At 44.5% G+C, this 22,595-nt stretch overlaps 1 protein-coding gene across 2 annotated transcripts in view; it reads right to left on the bottom strand.

Moving 5' to 3' along the window:
* Positions 1–21,675, bottom strand: part of LOC147630312 (uncharacterized) — a 44,980-nt gene extending 23,305 nt beyond the window's left edge. For both annotated transcript variants that reach the window (XM_086810151.1, XM_086810152.1), the window contains exons 1-5: positions 21,378–21,675; positions 20,267–20,351; positions 20,116–20,157; positions 6,943–7,111; positions 16–68 (exon numbers count right to left, since the gene is read on the bottom strand). In XM_086810151.1, the coding sequence (XP_086666277.1) occupies positions 16–68; positions 6,943–7,111; positions 20,116–20,157; positions 20,267–20,351; positions 21,378–21,553 (525 nt within the window). In that variant the 5' untranslated portion in view covers positions 21,554–21,675. The remainder of the gene's footprint in view (positions 1–15; positions 69–6,942; positions 7,112–20,115; positions 20,158–20,266; positions 20,352–21,377) is intronic.
* Between the last annotated feature and the right edge of the window lie 920 nt (positions 21,676–22,595).

The following is a 22,595-nucleotide window of genomic DNA, read 5'->3' as shown; positions in this document are numbered from 1 at the left end:
GTAAGTATATGTTACCTTTATTCTGATCTCAGACAGAAACATATTTATCAGCTCCTCTGCCAGCATCTCTGTTGAATAGTAAACCGCAAAAGAGTTTATCAACGCATACAACTGGCATTAGGTTTATAAATGATGAAAAGCAGGGATGGTTTTCATTCCCTAGCACAAAAACTGTGACCCAGGAATGTATAAAAATAAAGAGCACAAACCTAGCTAGTGATTTGATACATCAAATTAACAGGAGTATAGATATATACTACCGCCAACACATGCACACACAGAGAGGGGGGGGAGGGGGGGATGGATGATGATGGGAGAAAGAAAGAAAGATATATTAACCGTCTACTAAAGACCTAGTGGGCCTATGAAAGTGATACAATAATGTCCATGGCATATCTCATCATGGAAAAGAAAATAAAATAGAAACAAAACATAACTATCTCACTGGGGTGATACAAAACTGTCCATGGAATCTCATCATGGAATACCAGGAACATGGACCATGAGAGGAGCATCAGCCCCCAATAGATGGTATACCACTTTCCAAAATATCAAGCATGGGGCTAACGAGTATGGCCAAGAGGTCTCCCTTTGCAACATTACGTGGAAAGGTAGCTTGATGGCAATGGAAAGAAAGGAAGGAAGATATATTAAGCATCTACTAAAAGACCCAATGGGCCTATGAGACCAAAGGAATACAATAATGTCCATGGTCTCATCATGGAACGGAAAATAAAATAGAACAAATCAAAACTATCTCACTCGAGTGATACAAAATTGTCCATGGAAATCTCATCATGGAAGACCAGGAAGATGAAACATGAGAGGAGAATCAGCTCCCAATAGATGGTATACCACCCTCCAAAATATCAAGCCTGAGGCTAATTAGTATAACTGAGGGGTCTCCCTCAGCTACCTCACATGGAAGGTAGCTCAATGGCAATGGAGCATGCCCTGGATCTGGAGCGCTAATGAGGGGCTCATGGCCGACGTATGGGGGTCGGGGGCATCGGCCCGAACGTCAAGCACCACTGGAATCCGGCCGCCCGGTCCGAGTTAACTCCTCTCTATTAGCACATTCATCCCCAATTTCTACCCATTTCTGGTGTCCTTTTGGTCCCTTTTGTATGGCCCTTGATTGTGGGCTGGCCACCTCTTTTTTTCCATACTTTTCTGGGATTTTTCCCAGCCCTTTTGGTATTTTACCAGTCGGCCAGCTCATCTGCTCCAGTCGGCCAGCTTATTGAGCTCCAGTCGGCCAGCCCTCCTCACCTATAAATAGGTGGGGCTGGCCTCTCACTTTTCATTCAGTCTTGTACATATTTTTCTCCCTCACTTATGAGACTACTTGTGTCTCTTGCTTGGGACTATTTTGCTTCAATATATTCAGCATAGTTGCTCCATATCTCTCTCTCTCTTGCACTCTCTATTCAGCACACTCTAGTGCTCCTTTGCTTCCGCTCTGTGCACTCTTTCACTCTCAATCAAGGTGGGTCCACAACAGCTGGAGGTGGGTCCACAGGATCCACTATATGGGTGTCCTCTTGTGTACGGGGTGGTTGGCTGGCGAGGGAAGGGTCGGGGTGGCTACTAGGGCCAAAGCTGTCTCAAGAAAGTGTCCCTGTGTCAACGAAGCTCAAGCAAGAAGAGCCCTAGGCAGCACTAGTCCAAGAAGTCAATGATCCTGGAAAGTGGGCCAAACCCCTCATGGAACACAGTGTGAAACCTCCCATGGATATCATAGTATACAAGGCAACGACATATGTGATGCTCCTCTGTCTCAACCTCTGTGTGGCATAACCGGCAGATCCTCTCCTCTGTGGGTCTATGTATGAGCTCCCTGAAAACGCTCTAAACTTTCCTTGTCTCCACTCTAAGGTGGTGGGATGAAACCCGTATCAAGCCAATCGCAATCCGCATGCCATGAGACATGTGAACGTCCAGCTACTAAATGAATCCATCCTCAGTGAGCCTGAGGAAGTGATCTTTGTAGAAGTGCATCTTTGATGCGAGCTCTGAAGGTGTGATCCATGTGTAGTGGGTTGAGGCCGAGAAGACAATCTCTACCTGAATAATCTCGTGTGGGACAAATGGTTTGATGCGGATCATACGGGAGAACATCATGACCAAGGCCTCTCAACTCGTTGCAATCCTCATCGGATAAATTTGCCCCCAGAAGGCTACTCCATACATCAAGGTTGGTGTGACAAGGGTGTCAAAAAGCAAACCCTTCGTCTTAGGCTCCTGGAAATGTGCCATGAAGCAATGCCGCTCAAGGCTCCATATCCCGTGTCACTCTTGCAAGTGCTGTGCGAAGCATGGTGAAGCGTGGGCCACTGAAAGTGACACCAGGGTAGAGACAGAATCTCTCACAAAATCCCCTCTGTATGTGAATCTCAATCTAGATGTGAAAGGGCGGCAGGTATCGAAGACAATTACCTTAGTTTTACCAAGGTTAACAGTGAGATCCCGCTGAGTGCAAAAATCCTGTAAGGTATCCAAATATCTATGAAGCCCCTGCGGCTGAATCTAAAAGGAGGACGATGTCATCTGCATAAAGTAGTAGGGGGATCAATATGCCTACCAATGTGAGATCAGCCCCGCCTAATTTGTTAATAAAGCTCGAGACCTCATCAACGTAGAGGCAAAAAAGAGTGGGTGATAGAGGGCAGCCCTGTTCCCCCCCAATAGTGCTGGAAATCTCTTGTGATGTACCTCCTAGGGCCCTCACTCGTCCGACAACGGAGTCATAGAGGGCGAGGATATTCCAAACCATGTCAAATGGGACTCATATCTCCTCTATAGACGCTGTAGGAGGCAGGCTCGGGGTGCAGTATCAAAAGCCTTGCGAAAATCCACAAAGCGGCAATAAATCCTCTAATGTCGTGATCTATCCTCCTCAATGATGGCACAAAGGGTGAAGATGTGGTCATGGGTAGAGTGGCTCCTCCGAAAGCCTAGTTGTTTTGAGGCTTTGCATCCCTATCTCTCTGCCGATGAACTAAGCTCGGCCTCTGGCACCGATCCATAGGGTTTGGCCAATGTGTGGCCAATCAAGATCTACTACAATTATTAGGATCAAGTGGATCGCCACTTTGAGGCTGGGGATGATGGTGTTAGCAGACCAAGAGCATGGAAATCCTTCACAAAGCGCTCTATTGAACATGTAGGCTAGTAGGAGCGCCTGTTGGACATGTCATCTCTAGCTCTCTTTTACTCTAATTTATCCCCTTTTTATCCAGATATTTATTTAATACTTTTAGGAAATTTTCCCATATTTCTTAGGCTATTTTAGGCATTTTTATCTGTCGTGCACATTTGTCCTCCAGTGCTACTAGCTGACTACTCTACATGAGATGTATATAAGCATGGCCATTGTACCTTCATTTATTAATTCAATACTTTCATTTTCTAGCTCAAGTGTTGGATCTCTCTTGGCTGTCTATTCTCTCTTTTGTGATCTCTATTTGCTTCCGCTTAATATTCACATATTCTCACATGGTATCAGAGATATTGTGCTTCCACAAATCAGCAAGAAGAGTTTTCAGCCTGCATTAGTTTTCTCCTCTGCTCCCTTGGCAGCTGTGTTTTGGAGATATACTTCATCGCACGAATCAGCATTTTTCTTTTGCGTTTCTCCCACACTGCACAACAGCACCTTGCTGTGTTTTTTCCCAGCCCTCCCTCTCCTCTCCCAATTTGTATTCTGTCCCTTGGCAGCTGCGTTTTTGGAGATCTACTTCATCGCACAAATCAGCGTTTTTCTGCTGTGTCTCCCCCACAGCAGCACCTTGCTGCATTTTTTCCCCCAGCCCTCCCTCTCCTCTCCCAATTTGTATTGTCCCTTGGCGGCCGAGTTTTGGAGATCTACTTCATCATACAAATCAGCATTTTTCTACTGCATTTCTCCCACAGCAGCACCTTCCTTGCTGCGTTTTTTTCCGAGCCCTCTGTCTCCTCTCCTCTCCCAATTTGTATTCAGTCTCTACCTTGGACTAGTCGTAGCACCGTGCACTTGCTCCATTAGCCTCTCCCTCCCTCACTTCATCACACATCGGGTCGGCTCCCGTCTTCACCCGTGCGCCTTGATCTCCAATAGGAGTACAATTCTACATCTTTCTTTCACCTCACCTAGCATCTAGGGAGGAGTGGGCAACCCCCGGGTACCTACTTGCAACCTTTCCACTGTAAATTCAAGAGGAGGATTCCATGGCTTCTACACCAACTATCATCTCTTCATACATTCCTCAACTTCCCAAGGAATCCATCTTAGACAAAACCAATTATCTTGATTGGGCACTACAGATGAAGACTCTCCTTCGATATCATTGGCTATGGGGTATTATTTTTGGTACTAATGCCTCTCCTAATGGTACTTCTCCTCAAGCTAAGATTGATGCCTCGGCTGACAAAGATGCAAGGGCTCATGCCTTTATCTTCTTCGACATAAAACCCTCTTTTGCTTGTCAATTTGACAACAATGATGAGGAAACTACAGAAGAATTGGGGGATACCATTCAATGAAGATATCACCGTGAGAACTCTGCACAAAAGGTAGCCTTGGAGAATCAGCTCTCCAACCTGAAGATCGCTGATACTGTTAACATCATGGATTCAACCATTCAGAAGCAATTGGCCTCTTTGGGGAGCAAAGCTACCGATGAGGACTTTGTCAATCGACTCCTCGCCAAAATGCCCGGGACTTTCTCTGCTTTTTGTGATACTATATCACTTTTTCCTTCTACTCCTAATCTAGATACCATTGTTGGCATGCTTCAGGATAGGGCCATGAGAAAGAAGACCAGCCAAGGTACTTCTGAGACCCTTCTTCAAGCCAAGGGCAAAAGCAAATGGCAATTCAAGGTTTCCACGAGCAACAAAGGTGACCAAAAGCCTGCCGACAATCCCTCTCATAAAGAGCTTACTTGTCATTATTGTGGTCTCAAAGGTCACATTCAGCCTGATTGTCGTAAGAAGAAGAGAGAAGGTGGTTCTGCTAAGAAACCACCCAATCAAACATCTTCATTAACCAACCAAACCAAACTCAAAAATCCTCTTTCACCAAGGGAACTGTCTTCATCGGTATTAAGGAGCCTCCCTCTGACTCTCCTGTTCCTTCCACCTCACGTCTTATGGATTGGGTGGTTGATAGTGAGTGTACTACTCACATGACTCCTAACAGGACCATTCTTCATGACATTCGTTCCAACTCTTCGATGGTGCCCATTGGTGATACTTCCAACTTGGAGGCGTCTTCGGTTGGTAATGTGCGACTTAACTCTTCCCCAGGCCATCCTTTTACCATCCGGGATGTGCTTCATGTTTCCAAGCTCTCCAGCAACTCCTCTCAGTTTTTCGGATTGCGGAGAAAGGATATAGTGTCTACTTCTGGATATTGTTTTTTGCTTGGATCTGGAATGGTTTTTTGGAAGTCTCAGAAACTAAGGACTACTGCTACATCATCTACTGAGGCTGATTATAACTCCTTTCTTCTCTCCCCGAGTAAAGCTTTGTGGATTCATCAGATTCTAGAACATTTATGTTGTGCACAAGATTCTCCTGTCACAATTTTCTCAGACTCCCAGAGCGCTAGTGCTTTGGCAGTGAACCCGGTGATTCGTGGTCAATCAAAACATATCGAAGTGCATTATCATTTTGTTCGAGACTGGATCGAACTTGGCCTTCTTCGCTTGGTGTATTGTTCTACCAAGGACAACCTTGCAGACCTCGTCACCAAACCGCTCCCTCGTGCTTCTTGGAGGTCTTACTTCAACGTGCCGGCATTGGTCCGCCCATCTAGTGCTGAAGAGGAGGTGTTGGAAATATGGTTCATCCCCACATGGACTGCCTGCATGCTTGTATCTGGCCCATTTATGAGGCCCTACACTGCATATTTATCTGCTACTTTTTGCACCAGTTTTAGGAGCATTTTATAATTTTTACCTTATTTTATGGACTCTTGTCCAGGTCGGCCTGTAGGACCTAGCCGATCAGCTCATGAAGACCTATATAAATAGGTGCCTCATTCCCACATCATTTCATCTCTGATTTCAGCCTTGACTTGTACATACCAACACTCACAGGCCTCCCTCGTGCTGCACCTTCATTGATATTCAGGTTCTTGATCATTTGCAGTCTATTGTCTACATACATATGCTGTTTTATTCTCTGTTTTCAGATTTACAGCAGTAGCACAGATTTCTCACATTGCTGAGAGACTCACCAAGAACACACTCAATGGGGGAGTATCTATATATCGTTCGGGAATCTCCCCAATTTGGAGCTGCTATCGTGGAGAGCTGCCGTGCACCTAGGGCCCGTGCACGTTGAGTCTGTTGTAGCTGGTGGGCGTTGCCCACAATGACTCCAGTGGGTCGTGGTGAGACACGAGAGAGATTATATTGTCATATTTTGAGGCCGAACACCACCTATGAGACCCAATCATGCAAGTACGTATCTATACAAAGAGTAAATAAGAGAAAGAAGGAAAGTAATATTAATGTCTACAAAAGACCTTGAGGGTCTATGAGACCGTCAGTGATACAATGGGTATACTGAGCCACGGAAAAAGTAACTCAAAGAAAATGAAAAACAATATTAGGTAAACCAGCCATTATCAACTAATGGTGATGCCCGCCTCAGCCAATACCAACCTGATGGCCAAAAGAATATAAGGCCTCTGTATGGAAGCATGTCATGGCGTCGAAGAGCCTCCTGTATCTGTATTTGTCAGTTCTGGATGGAGGGTCATGATCCTCTGGGTCGTTGGCATCTAGGCCGCTAAGTAGATCGACCCAAAGGGTCTATGAGACCAAAGAGTAGCATGAAAATGCTGATCCATCAGAAAACTGACAACAAATAGAGAAAAAACTAATTACCAGTACATGAACATGTGGGGGGAGAGAGAGAGAGAGAGAGAGAGAGAGAGAGAGAGAGTTCTACCATGTGTAGAAAGTGAGAGAGCTGAAAACACTGCCAGCCCATCTCCATCTCCCATGTCCTCACTCAGCTGTTGTCGATCAGAAAACTCGACAAGAGGGCTGCTAATTGGGCCTTTCAAGTAAGTCCTCATTGATCCTTTCGCTCTTAACATCATTGAAAGATTCTCCAGCTGGAAAACAATCATGCAAACCACAATTTTACCTACTTAAAACGAGAATATTCACCTGTAGAAAAGTGAGCAAAGATCATGTTAATGAAGCTCATAGAGGCATATGACTGCACATGCAAGCATATGTAGGTGTGCTGCCACCAAGAAGCAAAAACCTCACAGCCTGAAGTTCTAATGTCACAAGCATCAATCCTCAGTTGCATGTGCCAAGATGACTAAGGACAGGACCAAGGTAGTCTAAGAGACTTAGGGTTTAGCAGACCTTTGTGAGCCCTCACAAAGGGACGTGGTTGACTGAGTGACTGACAGTAAGTTGGTGTTTGCACGCACATGGTAGTTGCAGGTGCATGCCAATGACGGGAGAAGGCCACCTGCAGACAACTGGTTATATGGAGACGAACAAGCCTGGGACTCTAGAAGACAGCTAGAAGTGGGATGCTCTATGCTCTGTGTGGGAATGTGTGCAGAAAATGATTTGCAAGACAAGATCGGAAGAACCAAAGGAAAGATCGAATGAAGACTAGAAGAACCCCCACCCATCAGGCAATGCCTCACATTTGCAGAGACTTTCAAAGGCCACAATGAAGCCCTCGGGGCTAAAAAAAGGCCATTTTCACCCTTTGGCCCATCAATTAGCGGGCTAACAAGCTGACTGATAGGGAGGGGGTAATTAGCGGGCTAACAAGCTGACTGATAGGGAGGGGGTAATTTTTCTGTATAAAAAGGCAGTTCTGCCCCCCATTTTCTTGCCTCCCCTGTTCTTATGCAAAATGCAATCACCAAAGAGGACAGATCAGCCCAGTGGGAAAAAATCTGTAGGATTCCTTCCAAAGTAGACCGATGGAACCCGATGAAAGTAGCTTAAGAGAATCAGGTGGAAGTCACCGGACGGATCTTGACGGAACTCTTAAACAAGTTCCCTGTTTGCTAATTGTGAGAGCACAAGTTAGGTATCAAATGGCATTCAGCCTTTAAATTCAATCCTAAAACAGTAAGCAGATACTCCGCAAGTTTTTTTTTTGGGGGGGGGGGGGGGGTTCGTCTCATGTATGCAAGTGATTTTGCGTTCCATCCCGTTGTTTAATTGATTCATTGCATTATTTGCTAAAAAACAAATCAATTCCGCAAGGCTTACTTGACATTGACATTGACATTGGTGTTAGAGCTAAGGCTAAACAACCGAGTTTGGAGAATTAAAAAAATTCTCTTGCAAAAAGAAGCTTTCATGTTGTTTGCACATGTGCATTGCGGAGTTGAATTCCAGCAAGAGTACCAACATAAACCATCCACGATCAAAATCCCCCCCATGAGGAGGACTAGACCTCGCCTCATAGTGGGGATGAGAGGGATGGCATGCTCTCCACAATGACGCTATTTCCAAAATCCAAACGCAGACAGTTACTCCTGTTAGAAGTCATCTCCTGTCTTTCTATAGACACTAGGGCCTTTGTTGTGGGTGTGCCCGCCCTTGTAGGTGTTTTCTCATTTTTCCCCACTCTCCGTATTTTTCCCCCAATTTTCCCTATTTTTCTGTGGCTTGGGTGGCAGCCCTGTGGTGGAAGGAGGACCTTTGATGCTGGCCGACTGCATTTGTACATGCTGGTGCTGGCTGATTGTGTTGCTTCAGGTTCACGACCTCCCACATGAGCTGGCCGACACCCCTGCAGCTGGCCGACTGTTTTTTGGCTGGTCGCGGAGGTCTAGTGCCAGTCAGCTGCCTCTGAAACAAGCCGACTGCACTTTGGGGGCCATATAAAAAGGCCCCCCTGTCCCTTGTCACATTTGTATCATATTCGGGATCTTCTGTGTGTATATAGAGCAGAGTTACACGCCTCTATCTCTCTCTCTCTCTTGTGCTGTTTTTCTGCATTGCGTTTGCTCGTGTTCCTAAATTTGGTCATCATCTCCACTGCGCATTCTGACATGGTATCAAAGCCCTAGGCTCTTGATAGTTCTTGGGATTTGTGTGAGCAAGAGGGGGACTGTTGTGTTACTGATTGGTGGACTGTACGGGACTGTTTGGGAAGAGGAGAAGCAAGAAGACGACGGGCTGATTTGCTGGACAGCCACTTGCAGGTGTAAGTTCTTCTTTGTTCCCACCCACCCACCTTTTTTTTCAGAGTACATCCCGGCAATGGCAGATCTGTTAGAGATGGCCGAGAGGCATGTGAAGATCCCCACACTCCCCACGTTCCCGGTGGACCGTCAGTTGGACGGGAACAACTATGGCATATGGAAGGTTATGATGGAATCTGTTCTGGAGTCTTACGACCTTGCTGATATCATCGTTGTTGGGGTTCCACGGCCGGAAGTAGAGGAAGGGGAGTTACCGTCGATCCAAAAGGACCGGGAGGCACAGGCACAGATGTGGGATCGTGTCAACGCCAGGGTCCGTTCGTTTATCCTCCTCAACTGCACACCGCAAGTAATCAATCATATAAAGCATATGACGCTGGCCAGAGGTATATGGCAGCATTTGGCTTCTCTTTACAACAAGGTATCGCCCATGAAGAGGATTTCCTTGGAAGTACAGATGCGGGTTATGAGCCTTGCAGAGTCGTTGACGATGCGGGAGCATATTAACGAGCTGCAGGCTCTCCAGCAGGAAGTTCTTCAGGCTGGGAAGGAGATATCGTCAGAGGACATGGCCATAACGTTGCTGTCGCATTTGCCCTCTCAGTACTCAGCATTTTACTCGTCTTTGATTACCAGTGGGGCAAGCTCAGCACCATCACGTGGGAGGAGCTTGTGCCCATGGTCTTGGACCAGGAGGAATGATTCACGAACCCTCCTCAGGGTGGAGGTTCGGAGGCCTTAACTGGCCAACGGTCGAAAGGCTGTAACACGGGCAAAGGGAAGGCTTCATCGGAGAAATCTTCTGAGAAGAAGTCCGTCGTCGCTGATCGCAAGAAACTAAAGGCAGAGAGGACCTGTGATGATTGTGGCGAGAAAGGCCACTATTGGAGGCAGTGTCCCAAGCGAAAGACCGAGAAGTGTGAAGATTCCTCAACAGCAATCATGAAGACTCCAGCTTTTGTGCACCTGGAGGTGATGGACACCGATGTTTCATTTTCTTCAGGCAGGGAGGGGGTTGGAGGATTCTCCGCAACGGATACTCGGGAGTGGATTCTGGACAGTGGTGCTTCCAGGCACATGACTCCTTCCCATTCAGATTTATAGGATCTCTGCAGGTATTCTGGTCACATTCTTACTGCCCTATCCCAGTTCACAGTGAGGGCAAGTTGGAGATAGTTCCCAAATGGCAGAGGGGGGAAGCATTCCTCCCAGGTGTTGTATGTTTTGTCACTTGGTTTTCATCTGTTGTCAGTGCATTAGGTTTGCAAGACTGGCGTACGGGTGGAGTTTGATGAGCATTTTGTTGCTCTCCGGGACAAAGCAACAGGCCAGGTGGTTTGGGAAGGCGGAGTGGAGAATGGAGTTTAGGTCCTCAGGTTTGTGATGAGTGGCAGTCTGGTAATGGCCACTTAAGTGTGGATACGCTGCAAATGCAGGCTTTCCGGGACCAGATGGTGGATAGCTTGCCAGTTGATGGCAGCAGTTGGCAGGAACTTTCCAGTACTGATGTTGGTGGTTCTTGTGTTCATCAGTCAGAGGAAACTGAACAGGTCACTTATGCTCTGATGTCTCGTAGTATTCGGGACAAAGAAACTCTTGTAGATGAGGATGTTCTTTCCACGGGGACCTCTTGGAAAGCCAGGCAGGTGGCAGTTGATTACTTGCAAAAGGAGGTGGATTCTCCAGGCTTTGTGGTTCCGGATTCAGAGGGAGTGGTCAACAGGTTTCAGAAGGCCTTGCGTGATCTTCAGCAAGTTTCCAGGACTTGGCTTACTCGGAAGCAGAATGGTTCATTGATTTGGTTGATGGACACCAGATTGGACGGGAGCTTCCTGATGAGGCAGTTGATATTGTGTTAATTCTTTCTATCTTTTGTGGTGCATATGTCCTATCAACTACCTTTTTGTTGTAATAATTCTTTCTATTTGTTATAATCCTTAGTGTTAGGCTTCATTATGGTTGAGTCTGCCCTGTATCTCCGAAGCTTTGACAGAAACTCAATACACAAACCTTTTGTATGGATATATGCTCTTATGTGTATGTGTGTGTGCGTGGGGGGTGTGTATGGGAGTATATATTGATACCAAGTTCTACACCCACTATTGGGCACTGATGACATTAGTGGGGATGTCGTAGTATCTAGTCCATACTATGCATGATGGAGTTGATGGTTTTTTGTCTTGTGGATGACTACCATGAGGTTAGAAATTGCACTTTCTTATAAGGTGAATTTGGGCATGTTCTTGGATTCATCTAGGTATATATATATATTGGTTTGTCTCAGCCTGACCATTGTACTATCTATTATGCTGTGTATAGGTTTACGGATTAGTTTTATGCACTCCTAGACTTACTTTCTAGAAAAAACTATTCTTGGACATATGATGTTGCTCTAGTCACTTTGAGTGTGATCAATCCTCTATCCAGTGTTTTTTAGGGCTCTTGAATCATGCAAGACTTGATGGTCTTGAATCTCTAGATTATACAAGAAGTTCTGGATTTATGATTCCTCTTACAAATGAGGACAATGGTTTTGAAGAGGGGTTATGTCACCATTTTCGAAATTCATGAGATTGGCTCGTGAATAAAAGGCTTAACACTCATTATTATTTGAGGCACTAGGGAAATATTGGACATCACACACATTATGGATTTGGACCTTAGCCTTGTACATTTGGGACAAAGAAAAGCAACGAAAACAAAAGCGTGGAGAAGAGTAGAATATATATATATATATATATATATATATATATATACATACATACATACATACATACATACATACATACATATAATATCATATACATACATACATACATATAATATCATACGTACATACATACATACATACACACATGATGGGGAGAAACCTGAATTAGGGTTTAAAGTTCATTCATGGGAGACATACACAGAGAAGCAAGGGAGAGAGAGAGAGAGATGTGGGGATAAGTCAACTCATGAAAAGCATGAGTGTGTGACTCCCCTATCACACATGTATATTGCACTAGTACACATAGTGCACTTAGTACATTAAAAGTACTAAGTGTACTATGTACTATAACTTATGGGCTTGTACACACTATAAGGGTGGGCATAACGCCTTTACCCCAACAACCTCCCACTTAAAGGCAAAGTGCCCTTAAGTAAAGGAAAAGAAAAAATCAGCATGTACATGATAATATACAAGGCCATATCAAGGCTGAAAATGGCCTCATCCAATGCCCATCAAGTGTCTGCAATGAGCAAACCGCTCCGGAGGCAAACTCTTCGTCAACAGATCAGCCGGGTTGTCATCCGTATGAATCTTAACAAGCTGAATTTGCTTGTTCTCTATCACCTCTCTGATGAAGTGATACTTCACATCCACATGCTTCGTCTTTGCATGAAAGACAGGGTTCTTTGCCAACTGGATGGCACTCTGACTATCACAATGCAACAATGGAATATCCCTTGTATAGCCCAAGTCAACCACTAACCGAGATAGCCATAATGCCTCCTTGCAAGCCTCTGTGGCTGCAATATACTCGGCCTCTGTAGTAGATAAGGCTGTGCACTTCTGCATCCTGGATATCCATGACACAGCACCTCCTGTGAATGTAAATACATAACCGGTAGTAGACTTCCGGTTATCTGGATGACCGGCATAATCCGAATCCGTGTAACCATGCACTAATGCATCCTGTTTGCCAAAGCAAATGCACAAATCCTGTGTGCCCTTCAGGTATCTCATGACACCTTTCACTGCTTCCCAATGCTTCTTGCCAGGGTTGGCCATGTATCTAGAAACCACTCCCACTGCAAATGCAATGTCCGGCCTAGTAGCAACCATGGCATACATGAAACTGCCACAAGCTGAAGCATACGGAATCTTGGCCATATCAGCCCTGTCTCTATCTGACTGTGGGCTGTCCATAGCACTGAGTTTCACATATGGAGGCAAAGGAGTACTAGCTTTCTTCCCCCCGTCCATATTGAACCTCTGCAAGACTTTGCCAATGTATTCCTTCTGAGACAAATACAACACATGCTGATTTCTGTCCCGAAGTATCCGCATACCCAAGATGTGATTTGCATCACCCAGATCCTTCATATCAAAGGTCTCATGCAGCCTCTTCTTCAAGGCATCCATCTCTTTACGAGATTTCCCGGCAATCAACATATCATCAACATACAAGATGAGGATCAATAGACTGCCATCCAAAGCTTTCTTGGTGTACAAGCAGTGATCTATGTCACTTCTCCTGAATTTCTGAGATTTCATGAATGTATCAAATTTATGATACCATTCTCTTGGTGCCTGTTTGAGCCCATAAAGACTCTTTTTCAGCTTGCATACAAGCTTTTCCTTCCCACTTATTGCATAACCCTCTGGCTGCTGCATATATATCTCCTCATGGAGATCACCGTGAAGAAAAGCAGTCTTCACATCCATCTGAATCAAGTCCAGATCATCATGCGCAACCAAAGCCAACACAGCTCTAAGTGTGGTCATTTTGACCACAGCTCTAAGTGTGGTCATTTTGACTGGAGAGAAGATCTCCTCAAAGTCCACACCATATTCCTGCTTAAAGCCCTTAGCCACTAACCTGGCTTTGTATCTTGGCTTTGCATCTGGTGCAACTTTGAGCCTGTATACCCACTTGCATGGCAAAACCTTCTTGCCTGCAGGCAAAGGCACCAACTTCCAAGTTCCATTTTTATGCAGAGAATCCATCTCTGACTTCATGGCACGCTCCCATAGAGCCTTGTCTGCCCTCTGTAAAGCCTCTTTATAACATGAGGGCTCCCCACAGTCAGTGAGCATCAAGTAGTCAACCCCTGGAACAAACCTGTCAGGGGCTCTGGAGGGTCTTGTGGACCTCCGTACCCAATGACCATCATTTGCAGGTTGCTGTCCAGCCTGCATATCACCCATTGGTGGCTCCTGTTCCATGCCATAAGGCTGAAATATCATGCCCGGTATCTCCTCCAACTGTGGTATATCCATAGGGATATCTTCTGCCATCTCTGGCTGTCCATTTGGACCATTTTCAGCACCATTTAAGGGCTGGTTTTCCTGCTGTAATGGCTGATTTACAGCCCTTTGTTGTTGTCCATGATGTCCATCATCATCAAAGATGACTCTGCCAGGCTCCTGTTGCCTTGCAGGCTCCTTATACATGCATGTTTCATCAAAAATGACATCATTGCTACGTATGATCTTTCTATTCATGGGATCCCAAAGTCTATACCCCATTTCACCTCTGTCACCATATCCTAGGAATATGCATTTGTGAGACTTAGGATCAAGTTTGGTGCGCATTTCCCTGCGTATGTGCACGTACGCAACGCAACCAAACACTCTCAAGTGCTTGTATGACGGAGGCTTCCCTGTCCATACTTCTTCTGGCACTTTCCCACCAAGCCTCGTGTTAGGTGACCTGTTTATAAGGTGAACGGCTGTCATAACAGCTTCAGCCCAAAAACCATGAGGTAATGCAGCATGTGACAACATAGAACGGACCTTCTCCTGTATGGTCCTGTTCATCCTCTCTGCTGTCCCGTTTTGTGGAGGATCATAAGGAGTAGAGAGCTCCCTCTTGATGCCTTTAGCATCACAAAAGTCCTGAAACTGTTTGGACATGTACTCTCCACCATTGTCGGAACGCAAAGCCTTCAGTGTTTTGCCAGTTTGATTCTCAACAAGAGCAACAAACTTCTGAAACACTGAGAAAGTATCACTCTTCAAACGAAGAGGATAAACCCACACCTTGCGTGTGGCATCATCAATAAAAGACACAAAATATTTTGCCCCTCCCAAAGAAAGCTGAGGCATCTCACATACATCTGTATGCACAAGCTCTAACTGAGCATCTTTCTGTCCAAGAGCTTTCTTGTGGGGGCACTGTAGTTGCCTACCATATATACAATGCTCACAAAATTGAAAACTTGAAAACTTTAGAGAAGGCAAGTAACCCAAACGAGACAATTGCTCCATTCCCTTGACACTCATGTGTCCCAACCGGCTATGCCACATAGAAATTTCCGGCAGCTCGGTTGCATTTACATTAGCATGGTGACAAACACCTGCATGCATGAAGTAAAGAGTGTCCACCTTAGAGCCTCTGGCAACAACCAGTGAGCCCTTACTAATTTTCCACTTTCCACTACCAAATGTGGTAACATAATCAGCATCATCAAGCTGTCCAGTAGAAAGCAGATTCTTCTTGATCTCAGGCACATGCCTGACATCATGGAGCATAAGCTGTGAGCCATCTGAAAATACAAGCCTCACATCACCTCTGCCAAGAATTTTGCATGCATGGTTATCACCCAAATAAACCACTCCTTCATTGCCAGCAGTATACCTGACAAACAAGTCTCTGCAACCTGTGACATGAAAGGAGGCACCTGAATCAATGATCCATGAGTGCATACCATGACCACCTGTAAGAAGTGAATGGGCATCAAGTGAAGAAGTAAAGAGGACCTCATCCTCACTGCCACCTCCATGTGACACATTGATTTCTTCGATCTTGACTCCACTTTTGCCCTTTGGCTTTACATCTTTGGCTTTATCCTTCTCTTTGTCTTTGCCTTTTCCCTTTTCCTTTTGATCATTTTTCCATTTGTAGCATTGCTTTTTGATGTGTCCCTTCTTGCCACAATAATGGCATTCCAAATCCTTTTTGGAGCGAGACTTGCTCCTTCCCCTTTCTTGGCTTTTCCCCCTTTGCTGGGATCTCCCACGTGCATTCATTGCATTTGACTTTCCAACAGAGTTGTTTTTCCTGTTCATCTCTTCTTGAAGAAGAGCACCCTCAACATCTGCATATGACAGCATAGCATTCGAATTGCTAGTGGCTGTCCTGAATGTGTCCCAACTCTCTGGCAAAGTGCATAACAAAAAGGTGGCTTTGAACTCATCGTCCATTGCCAACTTTTGATTGATAACCTGGCTGACAATACCATTAAACTCATTTAGATGGGTTGTCATAGAAGCCCCTTCCTTCATCTGAAGGCCTATGAGTTTCTTCAACCAATACACTTTGCTTGAGGCACTTTGTTGGGCATACAAGTCCTGCAATCTCTGCCACATTCCCCAAGCTGTCTTCTCTTCACGAATGCTGAAAAGTAATGAGTCTGACACAGACAACATGATAGTAGATCTTGCCAGCTCATCCATATCTTCCCACTCTTCAGCTGTAAGAGAAGCGGGCATCACACCCCTTTCTTTGATAGGCTTGTGCTGCTTTTTCTGAAGCAACACATTGTAGCACTGGGTTTGCCAAATATCATAATTATGAGAGCCTTCAAGCTTCTTGATGTGAAGCAATGAAGAGCTCTCACCTGTGGTTGCCATAGCAATATGCAACCTGTAAATGCCTGACTCCCTGCAAATGTGCTAACACTGCACCAAAAGATGTGCAAACACTGCACCCTAAGCACACAAAGTGCTCACAAATGTTCTCCCAAGCTTTATCTCCCACTGCGGAAGCAAGAATGCAACTTTTCTCCCACTGTATGTGATGAAAACACCAAAATCTGGTTGCTGCAGATTTTGGACAGCACCTTAAATGTGCTCTTTTGCCCTTCCAAAGTACTGTACAGCAGTACTAAGTGCTCACCAATGATGTACCAAACCTGTACCGGCAAGTTCAGCAGCTGAAATTGAACCTTTTGGTCACTCAAAACAGTGTACAGCCATGCCAAAACTTGCACAAAGCTGTGCCAAATCTGTACCAGCAGGTACAATAGCAATAAATGCTCTCCTGGCTGTCCAAATGAGTGAAAATCAGACTTTTACAGTCCCGAACACTGCATACAACAGTCCCGAACAGAAATTGGGCAAAAGCCCCTTGACTGCAAGCTGATTTTTGAGGATTCAAGGCATAAATGGCTTGCCTGCTGCTTTGCCAAGCTCAACAAGCATACAAACTTGAAAAGCCCCTTGATTTGAGATCAATTTCTGATCATGCATGGTACATTGACGCACATGAAGGCATCCAGAGTGTTCACGATGCTTCCCCCTGGCCACATATACATCAAATACATGAAAGCCCCTTGATTTACAGGCACATTGAGTGCTTGTAAGGCATCAGCACATTATCCACAACATCAAATGCGATCGCCTGCATGCAAATCAACCAAATTGGCACAAAAGCCCCTTGATTTGCACTGCAATTTGCTGCAATTTTGCCCAAATGTGCGATTTTTCACATCATACAGCATGTATGAGTGCTTAATTGCACAATTACATCAAAAGCCCCAAATTTCGACATCCAATTTCCTGCAAATTGATCCTGATTTGACCAATTTCCTGCAAATTTATCCTGATTGTGACCAATGTCACCCAATTTTGCCAATTTTGCTCAAAAATTGAGCAATTGGGCACCTGTACCTGCTCAATTGATTACTGTATTTGCTCAATTGCAAATCCCAAAAAAAATTGAAGCAGAATACCTTGTAATTTTCTTGACTTGCAGGCTGAGATTCAGTTGTTGCAGGAGAAAGGGGGGAGCACGTGTTGATGGAGATGCGCCTGCTGTGCTGCACACCCACGCTGCTGGCTGCCTACGCTTAGCTTCTGGGCTGGTGCTGCCGGGTGCTGTGCTGAAGCTGATGTTGGATGGCCGCTTTTCCAGTAGGGCTTGAGCAAGTCGACTAGGCGACTTTTTTGAATCGCTAGTCGGGTAGGTGTTGAAAAAGCCTATGATTTGAATCGCAGCGCTCTTACAGTCTTACGCGTGTCCGCCTGCCTTCGCTTGTGTTAGCTTGCTGCTGAGCGCACCATCGGCTGTCGCCCGTCAATTTCTTCGCTCGCCTAGCACCAGTCTACACCCAGCGCCAGCCTACATGACGGGCTCCGCCTACCTTGACGACTCTGAAGGTGCCACACAGCAGGCCATAGCTTACGCCAAAGCCTACAACAAGACGAGCAATGGTGGCAAATACATTTGGGTCTTTGATATCGACGACACCAGCCTCTCCACTGTCGCCTATTACGCCCAGCACTCGCTCACGCTTGAAGTCGACGCTTTTGTGTCCAGGTCCCTTGCTGCAAGCCTAAGTAGTCGACTGTGCTGATGACGCTTCTCACCAGCGATGGCCCTCCCTCTAGCGCCAAGCTTGGCCAGACCTCGTGGCTGTTGGGCAGCCCACGCTGGTTGGCTGGGCAGAGAAAGGCGACCAGAATTCAGCACGACCAGTACGACTGCTCCAGGGCTCTGATACCAGTTGATGGGGAGAAACCTGAATTAGGGTTTAAAGTTCATTCATGGGAGACATACACAGAGAAGCAAGGGAGAGAGAGAGAGAGATGTGGGGATAAGTCAACTCATGAAAAGCATGAGTGTGTGACTCCCCTATCACACATGTATATTGCACTAGTACACATAGTGCACTTAGTACATTAAAAGTACTAAGTGTACTATGTACTATAACTTATGGGCTTGTACACACTATAAGGGTGGGCATAACGCCTTTACCCCAACAACACATACATATGTATGTATGTATGTATATACATATATATATATATATGTATTCGTCACCCAATTTTTGTGTGCGCTTAAAGAGGATTGGTATCATGGCCGGCAGCTATTCTCTCTTCCGCTTCTATATCTGTTGTCCGTACAACTTGCACCACGCATATTTGTACTGCTGCTCGGATGTTACTTGTACACCTACTGCCACTCAACCTCCTGTTCATATTGTACCTGTCCGTACCATATTTACGTACATGTCTCTACAACTCTGACGTGGACGATACTTGTGGGGCGTGGACAGAACTTGCTGATGTGGCTGCCCTCTGTACACAAGTGTACTTGTGCCTTGACAATGGTACCAATTGTACCTTTGTACCTTATGTACTCTATGAATCTCTGAACCATCTGTGCTGGTAGAACTAATGGAACCAGCCGTACATCTTGTGTTGTACGCATTGGTGCTACTATTGCACACTCTGACGACGTATATTTGATGCTTGTACTTCTATTGTTGCCGGTTGTACAACCTGTACTGTCAGGGCTGCCTATCTCTTGGCCGCCACTCATACCTTGATACTGCTCTTTAAGAGATTTGAAGATTTTGAAGACAGATTCTGTGGTCTATGGATTCTATGAGAGTTTAGTAGAAACCCATGTGGACATCTTCTATGGATTTCATGAGTCTACATGCGATCTATGATATGTGGATATCTTTTAGAGCATTGTTGTAATTATAGATAACCTCATGTGTGAGAACTGAAGAGGCCCCCCAAAGCTTTACAAACAAATACTCCCTGGTAATGTGACATAAATTCCAAGGACAGGGCGTCCCAATGTGATGTCGAGTATTTAAGTGTGCCTACGGTTTTAAGTGGATAAAGTGAGTGCCTTTATTTTAAGTGTTTAATTGCATTATAGTCGTGTGAAAACCCCGAATTAGTATGAATGTGTGGACTGATTTGAGCTGAAGCTGGCCTGCCAACAGTGCATCTCCTAGGCGGCCAGATTCAGCCATATCCCCCTACAGAATTTTCGCTTAATCAATATAGAAATGGGCTGAATGCCACTTGATACCTCACTTGTACTCTCACAACTACCAAACCGAGAACTTGTCAAAGAGTTACTTTTGCCTTTTGCTACTTCCATATGTCAGTTGTTATCTACTTCTGTCAAGCTTCTTCTGGTGGATTCCATCCATCTACTTGAAATTGCTACTGATTTAGACCACCAGGCTGCTTTGAACTCTTGAATCTTTGCGTTATGCTCAAGAATAGGGGAGGCAAGCATAAGATATGAAGAATGGAGGGTAGAATTTCCTTTTTATAGGAAAAAATTACCCCCTTCCTGGTGGTCTGCTTGTTAGGTTGTTGATAAGTAAACCACTTCCACAAGGCTTATTTAACATCTTATCATTGGACAATTTTCTCTTAACACAAGAAAGTGTATGATTACAAGATTTACCAACTCTTTGTAGCTTCTGAGCAGCTCCATGCAAGAACCCTCCTGCATGCAACATAAAGCAAAGGTCAAGTGCAATAATATGGCTCAAAATTACAGGGTTAATGCAGATTAACCATCACTTATATAGCCATGTAGGGAATTTCAGACATACCCCCTGCCAAAAGAATTTCTTGCGCGCCTTTGCCCGTATGCATTTCATTGCCTGCAGCACTCCAAAATCCATAGACTCCACATACCTGCAAATTGAAAGACCCAAAAGCCTATCTTCTTGATTACCAAACAACATTATTAAAACTCAAAATCCATTACAAAAGTTACAAGAATCTTGTATGGACAACGCATGAAAACTAATATGTCACCAAAACCCACTTTTAGCCGAATAGCTTGAATAAAGACCAGTGAGTCTTGCCAATGAGGTGAGAGCTCAAGTGATAAAGGTGCTTGTCTAGGACCATGAGGTCTTGGGTTCAAAACCTCACAAGGTGCTTCCTTGGCAGCATCACCTATGAGCGGGCACCTATGGGCGGTGAAAAACAATAACTACAGGAAGATCTTAGACCTAAGGTCTGTTGAAAAAAAAAAAGGGGGGGGGGACCCACGAGTCCTATCGTAACCTTTTCCGACATATTTTTCAAGTGTGACCACTTTCAGTCTTGAAAATTGAGCATATTCAAAGACAAAAGCAACAGCAAAAATATTGTCCACTATAGACCTGCCTCTGATGAAACCATACTGCAAAGGGGATATGAAAGGTGTTTAGGTATAAGTCCAATAGATCATCCTTCTTTGAAGGAAAGATCCATAAAAAGCATGAATAGTAACCTTCAACACAAAAGGGTTATTTCCAAAAATGTTAGAAAATATCCACATATAGACCATCTCATCCAAGCGACTAGTCTGTACTTAAATGAGAAAGGGCTAAAAACCCCTCCTCTTTAGATATGTATCTTACCACCCACAAAGCTAGCTTCCAGAGGGATAAACAGCATTTAAAGGACGAAGCAATCCTTCTGAGTCCATATATAAAGTGTAAATTGAAATTCAATTCCTCAAAATCCAAAAACCCATTCAATTAATCCAAAAGGATGAATTGAAGAGCCAAAAAATACCCATTCAAGTAACTTAGCTTTTTTTTAAGTCCCAAAAAAAAAAAGGATTTAAGTCATGGTAGTTCATCGGTCTCTTCAACATATCAAAGGTGTTAAAACCCAACATAATCGAAGAGAGAAATATTGGATTAAGCCAAAAATTTTGATGCCGACCTCTCCGAAAGAAGGGAATTGACCAAAGATGTGGCTGCAGAGAGTCCATTCCTGGATGCAGCAGCCCACGCTCCGAGGTGCCTGGCGATGGAGGACCACGAGTTCCTCACGTTGCGTTGTGCTGCAGGCCGCCATAGCCTGGGCCCTGCAGGCGAAGATGGACTACCTCCCTGCATTCTTTCTGTATGAGACAGACACAAATCACTAAGTAATTTTTAATGTTTTAAATACCTTGTGTACTAAATTCGCTAATTAATCGTGTGTTATCTTTGCTTGCCCTGAAGAGGCCCTCTACTTCACAAAGGGCGGCCACACATCACAAATAAGGTTTAAAACGCTGCCACTAATTAAGGTCCACCTATCATCTTCTAATGTAAAAATGTACAGATGTAAAGTTGTTCTTGGATATGTAACTATTGTTCCCACAAAAAAAAACGTTGCCACTAATAGTATATCAACCAATCATATTGCTCGATTGGCAAAGTATATTGATTTTTAACCAAGATAGCTCATCCGCCACTTTTTGCTAGAGGTGTTGGACAACTTTTTTTTAACAGACATCTTTATACTTTTTCTACTCTTTGAATGAGATTGCGCTATGTGAGATCCTCGCCACTTTTTGCACATATTCGTCCGCCTTTTGTGTATCAGGCCGCCTAAGGCACCAAAACGTTTCTTTTGGGTTGCATTGTAGAGACTTGGGAGGTTGGGTGAGTCACGATGTTTTTTTGTTTGGTGGTGGTCAATCAATTGTTTTTGGTCCTCCCTATTACAAGACATTGTGAGGAATGGTTTATTGGTTCGGTGAAAGGGTTTCTTGGTCAATGATTGTGTGATCTAATCGTTGAGGATTGTGTGTTGATTTGATTTTGTGTTAACATTTTCTTTATTACTCTTGAATATTGTGTTAATTTGATTTTGTGTTGATGTTTTCTTTATTACTCTTGAATATTGTGTTAATTTGATTTTGTGTTGATGTTTTCTTTATTACTCTTGAATATTGCTTGTCCTGGGATAATTTGCATCGAGTATTGCACTAGATTGTAATATATTGCTTGAAGTGGGATAATTCAGATCGTGTATTGTGCTGTTGCAAGTTCTCTCCAGCATCAGATTGGTAATAATTTATTCCATAGCATTAACCTAATCTTGTAGTTTTTGCATGCTCTTTGTGACAAGATAACTTTTTACAAATGGGTATTTGTAACTTGTTTGTCA

Source organism: Cibotium barometz, chromosome 16, assembly GCF_041138505.1.
Source record: "Cibotium barometz isolate CiBa-2024 chromosome 16, ASM4113850v1, whole genome shotgun sequence".
Classification (NCBI taxonomy): domain Eukaryota; kingdom Viridiplantae; phylum Streptophyta; class Polypodiopsida; order Cyatheales; family Cibotiaceae; genus Cibotium; species Cibotium barometz.
Note: the sequence above shows the minus strand (reverse complement) of the source record. Positions and strands in the feature narration are given on the sequence as shown.